The sequence below is a fragment of the Microtus pennsylvanicus genome, chromosome X (genome assembly GCF_037038515.1).
Source record: "Microtus pennsylvanicus isolate mMicPen1 chromosome X, mMicPen1.hap1, whole genome shotgun sequence".
Lineage (NCBI taxonomy): Eukaryota > Metazoa > Chordata > Mammalia > Rodentia > Cricetidae > Microtus > Microtus pennsylvanicus.
The window spans coordinates 30,100,261-30,115,947 of NC_134601.1; the positions used below are offsets into that span (position 1 = coordinate 30,100,261).

The following is a 15,687-nucleotide window of genomic DNA, read 5'->3' on the forward strand; positions in this document are numbered from 1 at the left end:
TCACCAGGCTTAGGAACCATCCAATCACACTCAATATGTATAGTGGCTTTCTTTTTTTATATAATAAAGGGTTTTTTATTTAGAAGTAAACTCACATATCACAATGCATAAACGGGGAACAGGAACTGAATCCAGCTGCGGGAAGAGAGAGGGACCGCATGCTTTTTTTTTTATTATTACATTTCATTTATTAGTTTTGAGGTTCGTTGTCCAATCAGATGTCGAGTTGGTCTGTCACGCGTCGTAATGCCTCATGCGCAGTACGTCACTTACCTCACAAATTGCCATTTTCTGACTTATCTGTTCATGGCAACTCCCTCGGTCTCTGTGGCAGGTGCCTCAGATATGGACACTGGGCAGGAGTCAACCTCTGCGGAGGAGCCAACGGCTGTGGACGAGCAAGCCTCTGATACATCTGAGGAAGCTGTCAAGGTCCGAAAGCCTAAAAAAGCTATCTCAGAGAAGAAGAAGCAGCTGCCGAAGAAGTCAGAGAAACCAGAGAAGCACCGCCGCTCTCTCCGCCTTCTCCAGCACCAACGCATGAAGGAAAAGGAGCTTAGAGCAGCCCGTCTTTTCAGACGCCGCTGTAGGAACAGCTTCGCCATCTACTTTCCCAGGGTGCTAAGACTTGTCCATGTGGGTCTCACCCTGTCCCAGAGGTCTGTAAGCATCTTGGATTCGTTCGTAAAGGATATGTTTGAGAGAATTGCGACGGAAGCAAGCAATCTGGCCCGTCTAAACAATAGCACGACTATCAACTCCAGAGAGATCCAGAGTGCAGTACGCCTTCTTCTTCCAGGAGAGATGTGTAATCGAGCAATAGCTGAAGGTACCATGGCCATGCTCCGGTACATCTCCACCAAGTGAATGGCTTAGACTTCTTCAAAACCCAAAGGCTCTTTTAAGAGCCCCCACTTCTAAAAGAGGTGTAGCATCAGCTCGAGTTTGACCTCAGGAACCCTCCCACACTTTTAAGCATCCCCAATTAATTAAATAAAATGTTGTTTGTTAGAATATATGTCGACTCATGATTTATTTGGGGTTACATCAGGAAAGTGGTAGTTTTTTTTTAAAAAAATTAGGTTATACTATGTCACTTTTTCATTTTATTGAAAATATAAAGCAGTTCATCCAGTAATTGATGGAAGCAGATGCAGAGATCCTCAGACTAGTACTGGGCAGAGCTCCAGGAGCCCAATTAAAGAGAGGGAGGAGGGGTTATATGAGCAAGGGGGTCAAAATCATGACAGAGAAACCCACAGAGACAGCTGAACTGAACCCATGGGAACTCACAGACTCTGGACTGACAGCCAGGGGGCCAGCAAAGGACCTAGGTCCTCTGTTTCTGGGTGACAGTTGTGTAGCTTCATCTTTTGTGGGAGCCCTGGCAGTGGGACCAGGACCAGTCTATGATGCATGTACTGGCTCTTTGGAGGCTATTCCCTATGGTGGGATAGTTTGCCCAGCTTTGATACAAAGGGGCGGAGCATGGTCCTGCCTTGCTTTGTTGTCTCCCATGGGAGGCCTTATCCCATCTGAATGGAGATGGAGAAAGAGAGGATGAGGGTAGAATGGAGGTAGGGGAGGGAACAGGAGGAGTAGAGGGAGGAGAAACTGTCGTCAGTATGCAAATAAATAAATACATAGGTAGGTAGGTAGATGATAGATAGATTGTTAAAAAAGAAAAGAAAATATAAGGTAGGACAGCCAGACACAGTAGACTCTGGGAGGAAGGCAGGCAGAGTCAGAGCAGTCACTAGGAGTCACAGAGGGAGCAGGACAGGCCGGAGGACAGGTAAAGCCACGAACTACATGGAAGAATGCAGATTAATAGAAATGGGTTATTTAAGTTGTAATAAACTTGAGCTCTTGGCCAAGCATTTATAATATATATAAAATCTGATTATGAATACCCTCCCTCTACTCCCCCCATTCTCCCACATCCCCTTCCATCTGGATCTACCTTGTTTCTATCTCTCAATAGAAAACAGACTTCTGAGGTGTTATAATATATAATATAATATTAATATAATAATATAATGATTATAATATATAATATATATGTATTATATATATATAACAACCTTGACCAAACAATGGATAAGGAAAATGTGGTACATTTACACAATGGAGTACTACACAGCAGAAAATAATAACAACAGCTTGAATTTTGCAGGAAAATTGATGGAGCTAAAAAACATCATATTGAGTGAGGTAACCCAGACACAGGCAGACAGTTATCACATGTACTCACTCAAGTGGTTTTTAAACAAGAAGCAAAGAAAACCAGCCTACAAATCACAGTCCCAGAGAACTAGACAACAACGAGGGCCCTACGAGAGACATATATAGCTACGTGGGAAGTAGAAAAAGACAGGATCTCCTGAGTAAATTGGGAGCATGGGGACCTTGGGAAAGCGTTGAAGGGGAGGAGAGGCAGGGAGGGGAGCATAGAAAAATGTAGAGCTCAATAAAAATCAATAAAAAAGAGTAACCTATAGGAACTAGAAAAAAAGGAGTATAGTTTGTTTCCCCAGTAAGACTCCCTTTGAGGAAACTAATTTTTCATTTATAAGTATAGTTATCAATAGGATATTGCTTCTGGGTTAGGGATGAGGGCATACGTCGGCTTCTCTTTTCAGCTCTAGGGCCCCAACTGGTGAAGGCCCATGTAGGCCTTTTTTATGCTGACTCAGTCTCTCTGTGACTTCATATGTGTGTGTATCATCTTGATTTAGAGGGCCTTGTTTTCTTGGTGATCTCTACCTCCTCTGGATCATACAATTTCTCCCTGTTCCTTCTTTGACCAGGACCAGCTTCCCTGAGCCATGGGGGGGGGGGAATTTGATGGAGACATCTCATTTATAGCAGATTGCTCCAAGGTCTCTTACTCTCCACATATGTCTGGCTGTGAGTCTCTGTATTTGTTCCTAGTTGCTGCAGGAGGAAGCTTCTCTGATTACAGATGAGCCAGGAACTGATCTAGGAGAACAGAAGAATACCATTAGGCATCATTTTTTGTCACAGGTATTGTGGCACAGATGTGCAGGTTCATGGGGATCCATGAAATGAAGACTTGGAGACACTTTGAGAATGAACTTAGCCTTAGCAGCAGCAGGGGTCCCCAACCTCAGTGAACTGAAGCACGTTCCTTATCCCTTCAGCATTTTTATTTTTCCCTGTGTGTACACTTTAGCCAGTACATTTCCATCAGCTCACGACAACCTGAATGAAGCTTCCAAATACACAATGCCAAGTGCAAATACCTGGATTCAGGAGGTACCATGGTTTTCTGGGTTTCCTCCCTTGTATCCATGGGAAACTCTCAGACAAGATTCACATAGGGCAACTAAAGGTATCTGTAACACAAAGGGTGAATTAGGGCTGGGTGCTAACTCTGGAGCTAGAGTAAGCCAGGTATGGCCCAGCAGGGTTTATGGCTAGTATTGGGGGAGAGGGGGAGAAAGGGTTGCTTGATAACCCTCTGGTGCCAGGCTGGTAGGAAATTCTGCCACAGATTTCTTTCTCCTTTGTACAAAATTTAATTATTTCGAAGGTTATACACCCTCATAGTATATATGGGTATTTTTTTTCTCTGTGTCTTACAATCTTACATAAGTAGGTCAAAACACATTTTAAAACTAGTAAGCCTGCTATTGCTAGGACAAGAACAGCAACTGCTACATTAAGAGTTCTGTTAAAGTGATTCAGAGGGTTGAAAGGAGCTATGGTATCTGCAAGACTTTCCATACTATCCATTCCTGTCATATCAGGTAACGTTTTTTGTAAAAGTCTCCCCAATTTCTTTCTGTAAATCATAGAACATTTGAGAAGAATTAGGGAGATGCAACAAATGCATCTTAACCTTATCCCAACCATACTTGCATTCCTTAGATCTTAAGGGTGTAATATAAGAAGAAACATTCCAATCACGTTTTAATTTTATCTGTTCCTTCAAAATTCCTAACTAATCCCCTAACAATATAACAATTTGCCTTAGCTCAGCTAATTCATTTACTATCTCATTATCAATTTTATTTTGTGCAGTCCAAAGTTCTGTTGACCGCTTATGCCACTCTAGAATTCACCAGTTTGGATTTCTTCCTGAAGCGCCGGCCCAGCTGTCACTGCTGTAGCTGTCAATGCTATGATCCCCAAGGGAACCACAACAACCAGTCCAACTATTCAGCGTGTTCTTTTCAATAGCCTCTCAGTGAACTTCTGCACAAGAGATTCACAGGAGAGTCTTGCCATGGCTCAACCACCTCACTGGGATCCAGATTGCCGGCCTTGCTCTTAGAATATATAAACTCTTAATAGTCAGATTTAACTAGTGTTAGCGTGGGTGCACACCTTTAATCCCAGCACTTGGGAGGCAGAGGCAGGCAGATCTCTGTGAGTTCAAGGACAGCCTGGTCTACAAGAGCTCGTTCCAGGACAGGCTCCAAAGCTACAGAGAGACCCTATCTTGAAAAAAAAAAAAGAAAAAGAAAAAAACTATACTAGAGTTAACACAGGTATGAAGGGTACAGCGTTCACAAGTGATGCTATAATTTTTAGGGTTCTATTTTAACAGGCCCTTTCAGTAGTGAGTAAGATATATATTATGGCTGATGGCTGGTTTATTATGATCCTTAATGTTTAATTTTCCTTCCCATGCCTTAAGAGAGTGGAAGGCACTTGTCAATTTCCACAAGTTAGTCTGAATTAAATTGCCAAATTGCAGGAGAGGACTTGCTATTCCAACTCCATGCATTAAAATTCTGTCATTTCCATCTTAGCTCTGAGTGAGAATATTTTTCTTGAAGTGAAGCCCAGAAGGGCTCCAGTCTATGATGTCTCCTTGGGCGATATTAATTAATACTCGAGGCTTCTCACTCTTACATTATTGCTAATTCACCCAATCAGATTCCTGTAGGTAACCCATATCTCACAGAAGGATAGATTTATGGAATTAGTAGCATTAATCTCCTGCCCTTTAAAACCAGATGCTTGAAGCATATAAAACTTGTTAAGATAATCTCTGGTAGTATTGACTATTGATAGCCATAACTGAGAAGTTACCTTTAGGCATTGAGTTCCATTTCCCATGCAAATGGGAATTCCCTGTACTCCCACAGTGTAATTGTCAATCACTCCACCCTCCTCCGTTGGCTGAGAAGGACCTCTGTTGTCATATGGACCAGGTAGCCATGAAGATTCTGTAACCACTACAGGAATATCCGTATCTCCCCAACTCACTGCTATGTTAATTGGAGAATTGGGGATAAAAGCCCAATATGTATAGTTTGTCCTTGGCACCTGTATAATTACCACAAATAAGTATATCAAGGACCAGATTTGCAGCATTCAAGTTTCGGAGTCATTTCCCTCCTCTTTGTCACATAAATTCTTTTTTTTTTGTTTTTTTTTAAATTTTATTTTTTTTTAAATTTATTTATTTATTAAAGATTTCTGTCTCTTCCCCGCCACCGCCTCCCATTTCCCTCCCCCTCCCCCAATTAAGTCCCCCCCCAGCCCGAGAAGCAATCAGGGTTCCCTGTCCTGTGGGAAGTTCAAGGAACCCCTACCTCCATCCAGGTCTAGTAAGGAACTCACCAAGGCCAGCTGGCCTGGGTCTGGAAGATCCTGGGATAAAACCGGACTCTCTGAACATAGCGGACAATGAGGACTACTGAGAACTCAAGAACAATGGCAATGGGTTTCTGATCCTACTGCACGCACTGGCTTTGTGGGAGCCTAGGCAGTTTGGATGTCACATAAATTCTTAAGCTGCCCCCCAGGTGGGAGGATTCGCTGTCTGCTCCACAGGTCTTTGGTTTCCCAGAGGCATCTCAGCAGCTGAAGCATCAGAGAGATTCCTCTTGCTCATGTGGGACTTTATCAGTTTTGATGGAATCCATATTTCTTTTATCTCCTGTGGAAGCGAGGCATAACCTCAGCCCTAACTTAATACTTTCTCTGGACTACTTTAATGTTAAATCATTTAAAATACATGGTCTGACTTGATTCGGCAGTTTTTTCCCATAATCCAATGGCTTTCAGCAACTGTTATCCCTATTTCATTAACATTTAAAAACTTTAAATTAGAAGTTAGCAAAGCGTTATGTATTCTACCTCTTTGGTCCCACACAATCATACACAGCACCCTTTTCACTACTGAAAATACCACGATTTCTGGATTGGATGGTTAGCCCCCTATGGAGAGACAAAGAATTACACATTAGGTCGTCTGAATGTGCTGTGATTGTTTGTGTGAGACATCACAAACCATAAAGTCCAGTCACACCCTAGAGGGAGTGATGTTTGAAGGAGGATATTTCTAGGACTTGAGGATTTGCAGATCACAACAGTTGATAGAGAAGTGGGAATACTTTACTTTCGATATCTTGTTCAAGACGTTTTCTCTATCACTTTGGGTGCCTTGGTTTCCTTGAGGCAAATGTTGAAATGGAGTTCCATTCATGGAGAAAGGTGTGCCTATTTGAATTCTATGACAGATATGAGCCAGCGAGACTGGACTCTACTATAGCAAGAGTAATAAAGGACAGAGGTTTGGGGTTAGATGCAGTCTGGGCTTCCCAGCTGTGCCTCTTACTGAATTTACTACACTGGGTAAATTACTAGATTATATCCAAGCCTCAGCATTCTCCTCTGAAGAAAAGGGCCTACCACTTTTTGTGAGGTTTGGGCAGGAAACATATTCTGCAACCAGGAGTGAATACCGACTATCTGAACTCTCAGTTCTGGAAGTCACACCTCTCTCTGGTGAAGAGAAACAGTGGATATAGGCTCTGTTCCAAACAGCAATGTGGATGGATGCACTCTTGACTGCCTGGTCCCCATCTGTTTGCTTAGGACTGACAGTTGAGATAAGGGAGGATGACCTGTTCTTTCCTCAGCCTCACTTTAGGGCTTTATGCATAGATAAGCCTGAATAACAACGGGGAGTTGCTAGGGAGTATTTGAAAAGTGCTTTGTTGCCTTGCTAGCTGTGAGCATTGCTGACTTGGGGATTTGTGAAAAGTAAGCCAGACCTGAAAACTGGGGCACCCTGTGAATTCCTCCCCTACAGAAGGCTGTCTTGAGCATTTCATGGAAGAACAGAGGCAGTGTGCGATGCGCGGTGTCTCCTCCTCCTACTCTTTGGGCCCCCAAGATGGGTGCTTCATGGCCTTGATGAAATATTGTCTGTCGCAAAGAGTCACTCAGAATGACCCACTATTCGGACTAGTTCTCCATTCAGCTGCAGCGTAGCAAGGGATAGGGGCCACAGCTTGCCTTTCTTCATATTCTAAGACTCAGTACTACAGTAAATGGTAGAAAGATCTTTTTGTTGGACATTTTATACTATACGGCTGGCACTCTGATTGAGACGTTATGTATACAGTGTCTTCCCAGGTGAGGGAGCAAAGGAGGCAGGAGAGAGAAAGAACTGAGTCTAAACACAGCCAAGCAGAAGCCTCTTCAGATTCCAAGAAGAGCCCTGGAGGTAAAATGATCCATTATAGAAGTACTGAGTTCCCTTGAGAGGAAGTGGCATTATCTTTATATGGGGGGGGCTAAAACAAAATGTCAAAAAATACAGAACAAAATTCCTCCCTTTCTCACAGTCAGACCCTTGGTGCCTGAAGCCTGACCCAGTGATTTGTGATGTCTTACACAAATAATCACAGCCTAAATCCTAATGACCCTCTCCAATAGCCAGGGAAGGATTAATTACACAGTGCAATAAAATTTACTATATAACAGGAGAGTGAGCTTTAGGCTTAGCTACTCAAATTAAACTATGCAAATGGCCCCGAAGGGACGTCAGGCAGCTTCTTTTTTTAAAAAAAAAAAAGTTAAATTTATTCTTTGAGGATTTCGGGCATGAATAAAATATAATTTGAACACACCTGCCTCCCACTCCCTGCTGCAAGTCTTAGCAGATACCAACTGTACTGCATCCTCTTCCCAATTGGATGTTCTTTTTCTTATAACTCAGAGTCAAATTAGTACTGCCCTTATGCACAGAGTTGTAGCGCCAACCCCTGGTGCATGAACAATGTTCCAGGGGCCGCATTCTGAAAGCAAACTGACTGTTCCTCTGCCAGCAGTCACCAACTGCCAATAGATTCTCAGCTGGGGGTGTGGCCTCCTGGGCCCCTCCTCCAATTCAGACTGGAACTTTGACTGACGTGTTCTTGTGCATGTTTCTAACTTTCCTCAACTGCTATAAAAGGCCTCTATTTCCTCTCAACAGTGTCATTCTTTTATTCATTCATTTTCTTCCTCTCAGAATTTGCCCACTGTGTTCGTATATACAGCGCCTATTCCATATAAAACTTTTTCATCAGCTATAGTCTAGTAAACTCTTTTACTTCCACATCTTGAATTGTCCTTCCTGACACAATATTTTAGTGGCCCAGCCAGGGAACTCTCTCCTTGTCTCCTTTGGACTCTCCTCACTGTAGTGTTTTTATGGCGGTTAGTTAAAAATCTCATAGGTAAGTAAAGATCTCTGGCTGGTACGACTTTCCAGTGAGATAGAAAAGCCTATGGATTGAGACGCATAACTTCTTGGCCACTATCTGATGTGTGATTCCCCTCTGTATGCTGTGAATACCACTGGTTAATAGAGAAAACTGTCTTGGGCTGGCTCAGGGAATAGAGGTAGGCTGAGAAAACTAAACTGAATTCTGGGAGAACAAAGGAGGTGGGGTCAGAGAGTAGACATGTAGCCCCACCGGAGCTGGACAGAACTTTACCCAGTAAGCCACTGCCACGTGGCAATACACAGACGAATAGAAATGGGTTAAATTCAGATGTAAGTGTTAGCCAAGAAGAAGCTAGAGCTAATAGGCCAAGCAGTGATTTAAATAATACAGTTCTGTGTGATTATTTCAGAGCTGAGCAGCCAGGAACAAACTAGCAGCCTCTTACAACAACTATCACCACAGGGATACCAGCTACAGAGCTCATTTCCACTCCTCCCACTATAGTAAGTGGCTAATTTACTCTCTTTGGGAGCCAGTCTTAAAGCATGTGGCACAGGGACACAGCTAGCTTGACCAAGGCAAATGATCTTCTTACTAGACACGGAATACCTTCCTATGAGTCAGGACGGGGATGCTCCTAAAACAATATAGGCTGTTGCAGGTGATCTTGGTTGCCCACCATAACTAGATACAAGACCTTATTCCTGAAAACATCACTCAGTTTGGATACAGGGTTTATAGAAATTAACTTCAGCAGACCCGAAAAACATCTTCCTGCTAGCTAGCTTACATAGTACCAGAAAGTGCTATATAGGCTGCTGGGTGACAAAAATCTCTAATAGCCTTATCCAGTACCAGACCTTGCAAGTTGTAATACTGACCATCTGGTGAGATGTGCCCACTTGTGCAGTATTGGCGTGATGGTAATCTGAGTAACCAACTACTTTCTAAGAGGATATGGGGCCTGTTGCACGGGAAGAATTCCGTGCTGGTACTGTAAATGATCAAAATATCATGACTGTGGAACGTAGACCTTAAGGGGAAACCTGTTGTCATTTTGCTAAAAGGTCATGCTCTCAAAATGTATTCTATTTACTTAATTTTTGTGTATAAATGTTTTGCCCGCATGTAGTATGTGTACCATATGTGTGGTGTCCTTGGAAGTCAGAAGATGGCATCAGACCCCCTGAAACTGGAGTTATAGATTGTTGGGAGTTACACAAACAAGTAGGTGCTGGGAACTGAACCCAGGTCCTTGTTGAAAACGCAACAAGTGCTCTTAACAGCTGAGCTATCTGTCTGTACTCTGCTTAAAATGACCTGTCAATACTTAGGTTTATGCCCTTAAATATGTGCTGCTCTCAATTTAGGTCAGAGCAGCTTCTTTTTTGTAGCGGGTAGTGGGTAATAGACACATAACTGGGAAAATGAGCTACATGACAGTAACTGAGTGCTCAGCTGGGGCTGGGTCATCAGTACCAACCTCCTATTAGCCAAGGCTCAGGAAACTCCATGGAAGACGGCCTGGAATGATTGTGAGAGCAATGGGTGAGGAGGAGAGCTGCGAAACGCTGACTTCTGTACACGACGCGGCGGTTGCACACATCAACGCACAGCCCCTGTGGTTACCAGTAGAAGGCCCGCACAAGGACAGGCCTCTCAACGTCCCAGCTTGGATAAGAGAGGGGGCTCCTGAGCTTCCTGTCAGAGAAGCTGTTTACAGTTGATGGCTTCTAAGGGAGGGGGAGTCACTTTGGTGATGTGGCTGTTGACAGTGTTCGTTCATGCCCTAGGGGGTATCCACAGACTCGTGTGCATATTGGCCACACTAATTAGACTCCGGGGTTATTAATCATATAAAAATAGGACATCAGGCTGGGAGTGAGGTGGGGTGCTGGGCAGCAGGGAGTAGTTGGAATTAGTGCTGGATGGATGCAATCAATATACGTGTATAAATGTATGGAACTTTCAGAGAATAAAAATGTGGTTTAAAAGGGAATTTAAAGGCCCTGGTAAGGTATTTCAAATGGCTGAAGCATGAATGGCACCTTTGTAAAACTGCTAATTCATCAAGTCATCATCTGAACCACATAGAAATAAGAAACGTGGTGGGGAACTGGTAGGACTTTACTTTGTAATGCTATTGTATTGGCTTGCATTTTCCTATTGCGTGTCAGTTTGCTTCCTATTGCTGTAAGAAACACCATGAACAAAAGTGTTGAGGAGGAGGAAAGTGTTCGTGTAACTGCGGAGGTTAAATGCTCAGCACAAAGGAAGTAAGGTCGGAATAAGGAACCTAGTGGCAGAAACCAAAGCAGAGACCATGGAGAAATGCTGCTTACTAGCTTGATCTCCATAGCTTCTCAGTCTACTTTCTTTCTTTTTTTTTTATTTTTTTCTCAGTCTACTTTCTTATGCCATCTTCCAGACAGATTTCTAAAGTTGGTTCACTAGTTTATAGTTCAACAGTGTAGAAGGGTTCCCCTTTCCCAGCATCCACATCATCATCACTTAATGGTTATTTGTGCATCCCTGAAGAAAACTGACTCATTGTCTCCCAGCAACCATCAACTGCCAATTTGATCATTTTAAAGTGTTTGTTAGCCATTTGTATTTCCTTTTTTCAGAATTTCTATTTATTTGTTTGCTTGCTTATTTTACATCCTAAACGCAGTTTCTTCTCTCCTCTCCTCTCAGTTCTTCCCCCAACTCCCCTCTGCCTCTCCGTACACTTGTCTTCCATGAATATCAATAAAACATGGTATATCAAATTGCAGTTAAGGCTAGGCACCTCCCCTTGTCTTCAAGATGGATAAGGCAATCCAGTATGAAGAATAGAAGAATCCGAGACAGTCCCTGCTCCCACTGTTAGGAGTCCTACAAGAAGACCAAGCTACACAATGGTAGTATATATGCAAAGGGCAAAGGTCAGTCCTATGAAGGCTCCCTGGTTGTCGATTGAGTCTCTATGAACCCCTAGGAGCCTGGGTTAGTTGAGTCTGTAAGGTTTCATGTGATGTCCTTGACTCCTCTGTCTCCTACCATTCTTCCTCCCTCTCTTCCCCAGGATTGTCTAATGTTTGACTGTGGGTCTCTATATCTGTTTCCATCAGTTGCTGGATGAAGCCTCTTTGATGACAGTTGGGCTAGGCACCAATCTATGAGTATAGCAGAATATTGTTAGGCATTGTTACAGTGACATTTTTTTCTCCAGTCGTGTTTGGTTCTTTCCTAGGTCTCCAGGCCATCCAGCCTCTGGGTCCTGATGCTCCAGGCAGTGTCAGGGGTGGGCTCTCTCTTGTGGCATGGGTCTCAGGCTGGACCAGTCATTGGTTGGCCACTCCCACAATCTCAAGTCTACCCTTACACCAGCACATTCCATAGACAGGTCAAAGGTTATATGGTTGGTTTAGTACCCCAGCCTCTCCACTGGTATTCTTGCCTGCTCACAGGAGGTGACCAGTTTAGGCTATGTATCCACTACTGCTAAAACTCTTAGTGGGGTCATCCTTGTACCAGGTTGAGAAGTTTTTAATTCTATTCCATAGCTCACTTTTAATTGGGTTGTTTGTTTGTGGGGCTTTTCAAGTTTCATTTTATAAAAGTTGTTTGTAAAAGTTATTCTAAACACCAACCCTCTGTCAGATGTACAGCTAGCAAAGATTTCCTCCTCCTCTACAGGCTTCTCTAGATTGACAGTTTCCTTCGCCACGCAGAAGCCTCTTCACGAGATTCATTTGTCAATTATTGATCTCCGTGGGCTATTGGAGCCCCTTTCAGAGCTTGCCTGTCCACCAACATTATAAATCCAGCTCCATACAGTACCCCACAGCTCTGCAGCTCTCAGGACAAACTGCTAGCCATCAGCCCCCTGCCAACAACTCTGCCATGATGGGGGATTTTAATGAGTGCGGTACCATAAAGGAATTATGAGGCAAAGGCAAGATCCACATCAGCAAACATCAGCACGATGATGGTAAAATGTTGATAGGATGCTTATGCTGAGGCACAAGCAAGAAAGCTCTGTCATTTGGGAACATTGTAGACTACACAAATTTAAAAAGAACCAGTTACTGGAAGATCAAGAAGATCCCAATCTGTGATCACAACCAACATGTTGAGAACTATTTGGCCTAAAGCTTGCTGCAGTCTCACGGACACTGTGCCCTCAGTGCTCCCCTAGATCATTTGTCTCCAAAGGTTCGGCTTCTTTGGATAGTGAGCATGGCTTCTTAGAATCTTCTTTCAGTCTTCACTGTTTGTCAGCTACCTCACTGACAACCCTGGATCCTTCCAGCTACTTGTCCTAGGATTTTTACCGGAATGTGTCCATGTCAGGAATTCTCAGATTTTACAAAATGAAGATATAATAGCTGGCTGAAGATACAATGACTCCAACCTTAGCAACCTGCCCCACCTTCAGCTACCATTTCACGCCTCTGCCTGGTGTTCATACACTGTGTTTCTCACCCCATTATCCCACAGGACCAATGTAAGCATTTTAAAAATCACTAAGCATTAACGCTTTCTCATGGTTTGCTTTTCAGTGAACCATACCAATAGATTACCACTGCTCACTGGCCAACTAACCACTGAAGCAAATAATCACTCAGATTCACATCCATCCTTCGACTCTATTACTTGTTTTCACTCTCGTTCAGTCTTATCTCTATCCGTCCCATTATGCTTCAATTCACATACCCACTGTGGGATCTATTAATGAATATTCCTATTTCTACCCTGAATTTACAAGGGCAAAGCACCTATAGCACCATCAGATTAATCTAATAGATAAATGTGATGGTCATTTTCAATTTTCGACTTGCTTGGCTTAAAAGAAATTTTCAAACATGTACAGAAGTCTCAAAGAACTAGGAATACATAAAAATTTATTCATATTGTACTAGAAAAAAACAACATGAATATTGGCATTTAAATGAGGAGAAGAGTAAAACCAAGAAACCTTGGTTTCCTTAGTTACTTGCCCTTCTCATAATTTCACACAAAGGGCAAGATATGCATTTTCTGCTCAGCTCTAGACTCCAATTTTAAATCACTGAAGTTGAAAACCATCAACTTATAAAACAAAGCACAGGCAAACATTCACACCAACCTCTAAGCTGAAACTCCCAGAAAGCCACAAGGATGACCCCAGATAAGATTCCTAGCAATGGTGGAGAGGGTGCCTGAACTGGCCTTCCTCTTTAATCAGATCGATGCCTACCTTCATTGTCATCATAGAACCTTCATCCAGTAACTGATGGAAGCAGATGCAGAGATCCACAGCTAAGCACTGGGCCGAGCACCCAGAGTCCAGTTGAAGAGAGGAAAGAGCGATAATATAAGAAAAGGAGTCAAGACCTTGATGGGGATACCTACAGAGACAGCTGACCCAAGCTAATGGAAGCTCATGGACTCTGGACCAACAGTTTAGGAGCCTGAATGGGATCGACCTAGGTCCTATGCATGTGGGTGACAGTGTGTAGCTTTGTCTGTTTGTGGGGCTTTTAGCGGAGAGGGAGGGAGGCAAATGGGAAGGGGGGACTGGGAGGAGAAGAGGAAAGGGAAACTGTGGCTGGTATGTAAAATAAATGAAAAAAAGGTTAATTAGCCAGGTGGTGGCAGCGCACGCCTTTAATCCCAGCCCTTAGGAGGCAGAGGCAGGCGGATCTCTGTGAGTTCGAGTCAGCCTGGTCCACAGAGTTACTTCCAGGACAGCTAGGGCTGTTACACAGAGAAATCCTATCTTGAAAAACCAAAACAAAAGTTAATTAAATAAAAATTTTAAAAATGAGTTAAATAATTTCTTACTTAAAGAGGGAAGCATCAGGATGCAGTCACAATCAAATCAAAGCAAAGCCAAACTCCAAAAGTATAACTAACTCCATTCATTCATGATCTTCTGGGCTCCTCTAAGGGGCTTGGGTCGCGTCTCTGGCTTTGCCCTCTGCCGCACACACAACTTGTCTTCTAGGCTCCGGCTGGCTCCATTCTGCTGTTCTTAGTGGTCATCCCATGGTACTGGCATCTCCAAAATGCTGGGCTCCCTTTCTGCAACTGGCCTGCACTTTCACTAACAGCCTTTTATAGCCTCTCATCATGGGGTCAAACCTCCACTTCTCTGTGTGACCCCTTCAAATCCTGGGCCTTCAACTGCCATTGAGGCTGAACCTTCACCAATGGCCTCTCCTGGCCTCTCATAGTACCAAGCCACACACGCTTTTCATGAGCCCTTCATGCCTTCAAAACCAGTACCACCTGGGGGACTCTATGGTGTTTGGTCAGCCGGAGCAAAAGAAGTCGCAGCAATTACCACTAAATTCTCAGCTTCAGCTAACCAGCATCAATTGTCCCAGTAGAACAAAGGCTTCACTTAAATAAATCTTCTGGTCTCTTATTAATCACAGCAGCTTCTTTTGCTCTGGCTGACCAAACACTATAGATTCTTCATACACATGTCCTGGGAGAGTCTTTGCTTCCCTCTGAAATTTCATAAGCCAGGACCCCATCGTCTCAACTGTGTTCAACATTCTTATCTTCCAAACTCCTACAGAATAGCCCACTGAGATCTCGATACATTGTCCTTCCTCCACCTTTCTCTCCCCAAACACAATCAGGTCTGTCACAGCAATACCCTACTATCCTGGTACCAACTTGTCTTAGTTAGGGTTTCTATTGTGATGAAACGCCATGACCAAAACGTTGAGGAGGAAAGGGTTTATTTGACTTACAGTTCCATAACACTGTTCATCGCTGAAGGAAGTCAGGACAGGAACTCAAACAGGGCAAGAACTTGGAGACAGGACCTGATGAGACCATTGAGAGTTGCTGGTTACTGGCTTGCTTCACACGGCTTGTTCAGTCAGCTTTCTTATAGAAGTCAGAACCACCTGCCCAGGGGTGGCCCCTCTCACAATGGGCTAGGCTTTCCCATGTCAATCACTAATTAAGAAAATACCCTACAGACTTGATTGCAGCCCTGTCTTATGGAGGCATTTGTTTTCAATTGAGGTTCCCAGCTCTCAGGTAACTCTAGCTGTGTCAAGTTAACAATAAACTAGTCAGCATAAAATGCAAATGTTGTTATAAAAAAATAAATAATACTCCATCATCAGTCCTTAGAAAGGGCGACCTAGAAGTATGTGACAAAAGTTATGGCATCTAATTTAGTAAGGGATTCTTAAAGAAACAGCACCTGCCCCCACCC

General features: G+C 43.3%; 1 protein-coding gene across 1 annotated transcript; it reads left to right on the forward strand.

Moving 5' to 3' along the window:
- The first annotated feature begins 246 nt into the window (after positions 1-246).
- On the forward strand, positions 247-867 carry LOC142840293 (uncharacterized). The gene has a single exon (XM_075956881.1). The coding sequence runs from the start codon at positions 247-249 to the stop codon at positions 865-867; it is 621 nt and encodes a 206-aa protein (XP_075812996.1).
- Positions 868-15,687: the final 14,820 nt, after the last annotated feature.

Coding starts and splice junctions, on each gene's coding strand:
- LOC142840293 (XM_075956881.1), top strand. CDS start 247: ATGCCTCATGCGCAGTACGTCACTTACCTCACAAATTGCCATTTTCTG.